At 40.8% G+C, this 4403-nt stretch overlaps 1 protein-coding gene across 1 annotated transcript; it reads left to right on the top strand.

Annotated features, from left to right (window-relative positions):
• The first annotated feature begins 635 nt into the window (after positions 1–635).
• LOC149008370 (Plasma-membrane choline transporter family protein) lies at positions 636–4086 on the top strand. The gene is made up of 5 exons (XM_089167368.1): positions 636–903; positions 1005–1340; positions 1447–2355; positions 3108–3341; positions 3450–4086. The coding sequence occupies exons 1-5, from the start codon at positions 883–885 to the stop codon at positions 3630–3632; spliced, it is 1683 nt and encodes a 560-aa protein (XP_089023494.1). The 5' UTR covers positions 636–882; the 3' UTR covers positions 3633–4086.
• The last annotated feature ends 317 nt before the right edge of the window (positions 4087–4403 follow it).

Genomic DNA, 4403 nt, shown 5'->3' with positions numbered 1-4403 from the left:
TTTTATTGGGACTCATAAGTGATCGGAAATTGTGTTTCTCTTACTTTTTTTCACCACATATTCAGGAGAGGCAAAATTACTTCAGTTAATAGGCACGACAGTTCAACGAAATTTCGGACTGTCGGATCTGAAATCGAGATTTCGATCTCAACCGTTGAGTCTCAATGGTCGGATAGAAGTTTTGACCAAAATCTCGATTCGACGGACTAAGATGTACTGTGTGACTGTCCTGTGTATTTAATGCACAAGACTAAAACAAGGTCCCGGGAGAGGGACACATTTATACTCACCTATGGTCCATTTTATTGATATAAGAAAGTCTCATTCTTTAATATGTGATAAACAAAAATGAGGAGAGAATAATCCTCTATTGCAACTCAACTCTCGAGTACTCTACCCATGCGGGTAAAAGATCCGGATTCTATAAACTCGGGTAGTTCAAGTCCGAATCCGCCGACAACGGTCAAGTTGGCGTTACGTCCAGAAGAATTTAAAGCTTCACTCCAACTGTCGCATGTTTCAGACTTTCAGTATTTGTTTATAACTTCATTCTACACCAGCATTTGTTAATTTGCTAATTAATATTTAATTAATTCCATAATAAACCCCACATCCCACTCCAGCAAAAAGACTAGTGTCAGTTCTTTGTTTTCGAGACATGTCTTATTGCCTTGCACCGTCCAATGGAGATTTCTATGGATGTGGATGTTGGGAACCCTCACATTCCAAGATCCTCAAAAGGGTTAAAGCTACCAAAAATGAGAGAACTTGGAGTTAAAATCTTGATCATTTGGCTAATAAGTTCAGCAGCGCCGGAAAAATAGACTAAAGGATCACCCAGATACGACCGCTGCCACCAGTTCCCGCAGATTCTCGACACAGATGGGTGCAGCTGACGTTGTTGTAAGATCATCTGGAACGATCCATTTACTCTCTTTTATGTGTGTCTCCTTTTTCTTTTCTGGGTTTTTAATATTGCAGAGTTGTTTCTGAAATTTTGTTAGGTGATGGAAGAAGGAAGCAGAGAAATTCCAGTGAGAGAAGAAGGAAGTAGAGAAATTCCAGTGAGAGAAGAAGGTGGAGAGAAGGAGGAGAGGGTAGAGAAAGATAATGGGGATGCGAAGGAATCGGTTGAAGAAAATATGGTTTTGCAGGAAAAGGTGGTTCCAGATTCGTCTCCGCCTGAATTTACCGTTTCTAAGCTCCGAACTTTGAACCCTTCGAACCCTCTTAGAGTTATCATCGAAGGTGTTCGACCTGCTCGTTTTCAAACTCGTTCTACATCACAACCTTTCCCTCCTCCTCCTCCTCCTTCGCAAGCCCCTCTTTCAGCTCCACGAGTAAGTGAAAAATTGATTGCGGATAGTTTGGTTTTTGACGATTTTTTTTTCTGGGTTAACTCCTTTTTTTCTTCTTTTTCTCCCGTGGATTTCAATTTGTATGCAGCAAACGGTGTCTACTCTGAATTCAAGGGCTTATACGAATCGAGTATCTCTGGTTCTGTTTCTCATCCACATGGTGGCTGCAGTTGGGTTACTTTGTTTTCTTGGATTCAAGGCAGTTCAGGGGTTATTCGAAAGAGGAAAAACTGCAAGAGCAGAGAAGAGGATGTTCAAGTACTGGTTTCCACAAGCTGAAGGCGCAACAGTTCTAAGTATCATTCTTGCCTTCTTATGGCAGAAGGGAATTAGAAAGTGGCCTTATTTCATGGTTAATTTCATCCTCTGGAGCACCTTCACCACTTCCTTGGCTTCAGGAGTTCTCCTCCTCTGCTTCCAGAGACCTTCCACAGACGGAGTTGGAGTTGCCTTTCTGTTGTTTGCGGTTGGTAATGGCCTCTATGCCTGTTGGGTTACACAGAGAACCAAGTTCTGTGCAACAGTTATCACGAAATCACTCGAACCAGCTGCAAAATTTCCCGATCTCAATCAACCCACTTACTGGATGCTAGGGATGTGTTTCACGTGGATATCAATTTGGAATTTTGCACTAGTTGGAGCACTTAATTTCTACGTTCCTCCATTGATCATAATCGCTCTGGTTTTGAGCTTAGCTTGGATAGCAGAGGTGATGAGAAACGTAGCTAATCTAACTGTAAGTCGTGTTATTGCTCTTTACTATCTCAGGGGAATGCAATCCAATACCCAATTCTGCTTCCAGAGAGCCATGTCAAGGAATCTAGGAAGTGCTTGTTTGGGTTCTCTCTTTGTGCCTGCGATTGAAGCTTTGAGAATCGTGGCTCGGGCTCTGAATTTACTTGAAGGTGAAGATGAATTCATGTTCTCTTGTGCTCATTGCTGCCTCAGAGTCATGGAGATTATCTTCAGATACGGCAATGGTTGGGCCTTTGTTCAGGTATCCTTAACTGCTGATGTTGATGGCTTAACTAACGACTGTTGCAAGTCTCTTTCCTTTTTGGACCATTGAATTGCAATTCTACCTTTCAAATGGTCTCTGTGATGGTCTTTATTGACATTAGCTGCATACTTTAAATGTTGAATACTTAACCGTTGATGTTGAAATGAAACAGAAAAATAGTGATCACACTTGAATCAGCCTGATTTAGTTTTTCTTTTAAAGTCAAGAGGTGTTTGTTATGTTATGACCTGAATTCTTGTACCTAATTTGAAAAATGGACTTATACCTGACACATTTTGGTGGGTGACCCAAATAATCCGATTGTGGATATTTGTAATAGAAGCAATGGCCTAAACCTAGAGCCCATCACTAATCTCGGTTTATGGTGGGGTGGGGGGTACGGTATGACCTGAACCGATTGATCCGTTATCCTTTAAAATCTATACATTTGTACCTTATGTTCACCTAGGAGGCCATTGTGAGATTTGAGATTTTTGCTTTAGGATTCCTGGTGAGAGTTCTTATAATAATGACGTTCTGGCTATTGGTTGAAAGATCTTCATTTTGCCCTTCGTTTACATAGTAGAAAGTTCTTCACCCGTAGACGTATCACATTACATTGGTGTGTGAACCACGTTAAATTTCTTAGTTTATTTTGGTTTTGTTTCAATTTGTGATTTCTTGGTGTTCATTTTAGTAGTGTTTAATGATTAGATGGAACTGAAGACTGGTTTTGTGTTGGTGTGCAGATAGCCGCATATGGGAAGGGATTTGTGAGGGCATCACAGGATACATGGGCCCTGTTTGAGAGACAAGGAATGGAAGCCATTGTTGATTCTGATCTAACCAGTGCAGTTTGCTTCTTGACCGGAGTTTGCAGCGGTAGCATTTGTGTCCTTGTGACTGCATCATGGTCATGGGCACTATACCGGAGCTACACAGCCACTATATCACTTCTCTCATTCTTTGTTGGATACCTCCTGGTAGGATTTAGGCTTCAATCCCCTCTTTAATTTGCTGTTAGATCTATATCATCATAGCACATTGTTCTGTTCATGGCTTCTAAACTTGGTATGTTTCTTAATGTACAGACTCGGATTGGAATGGCATTACCGCACGCTTGCGTTAGCTGTTACTATGTATGTTTTGCAGAGCACCCAGAAAACAGGTTATTTGATAGAACGATTCCGGACCGGATTGACATGATAAGAGCAGGCAAAGCTTATGTTGTACCAACCCCTCGGGTCCCTGTTCCTCGGCGATTTTCGGTGTAGGAAGATTGAAGCTTTGAGCTTGAAGAACTTCAAATGTCCAAACTCTGTGTTCATCAGCATTGAGAAATGGGTTCAAGATGAAGAATGGAAAACGCAGCATTTTGATCAGACCAACTTGCACCTTACCAGGGCTTTAACCGGACCAAACAGCTCAGAATGGCTTAACAGGGGAAAGAGTGAAGTGCTGGATGAAGTTGGGTACCCGAAACAAGCAAAGGGATGAGATGCCACGAGCCCACAGATCCCAAAGACAACCCATTTGGTGGGCCATTCGGATGTCACCATGTGGGCTCCAATAAATGTTTCGAAGTGTATATAAATAATAGATAATTTTCATCTAGAACCTTGAGTTTTGATTCATGTCATTTTTAGTCCAAATAAATGTATGGTCTAATTACAAAAAAGATTCTGCTTTTTTATGAAATTAGTGTTGTCCCCTTAGTTCTAGTAGTGGTAAGAAACCGTTATACTTAATGTTTAATGTCTATTTTGTTCTTTTAAAATTAAAGTCAAAAACTAACAGGGGTTGGTCCAAGTGGTAAGCAACTTGGTTTGCTTAAGTAAGGTTCCGGTATTGAATCCTTGTGGATGCAAAAAACCTCCGCTGGGAGACTCATCCACCACAGTTAGGTGTGCGACGCGGTCGAACCACTAGGGTTGGCAAACCAAAAAAAATAAATAATAATAAAGTCAAAATATAATATTATTTTGATTTAAAAAAATAAAAATAATCCCCAATATCTAAACCTTGTGGATGCAAAAAAATTTCGT

The sequence above is a fragment of the Hakea prostrata genome, chromosome 8 (assembly GCF_041222555.1).
Source record: "Hakea prostrata isolate BN-2017 chromosome 8, UWA_Hpros_2, whole genome shotgun sequence".
NCBI classification, from domain to species: Eukaryota; Viridiplantae; Streptophyta; class Magnoliopsida; order Proteales; family Proteaceae; genus Hakea; species Hakea prostrata.
This window is presented reverse-complemented; position numbering and strand designations above follow the sequence as displayed.

What these genes read in the sequence shown, in the direction of transcription:
- LOC149008370 (XM_089167368.1), top strand. Translation starts at nt 883, where the DNA reads ATGGGTGCAGCTGACGTTGTT. An exon ending in TGGGTGCAGCTGACGTTGTT is followed by an intron (nt 904 to 1,004) that starts GTAAGATCATCT and finishes AAATTTTGTTAG; the next exon opens with GTGATGGAAGAAGGAAGCAG. An exon ending in TCTTTGTTGGATACCTCCTG is followed by an intron (nt 3,342 to 3,449) that starts GTAGGATTTAGG and finishes CTTAATGTACAG; the next exon opens with ACTCGGATTGGAATGGCATT.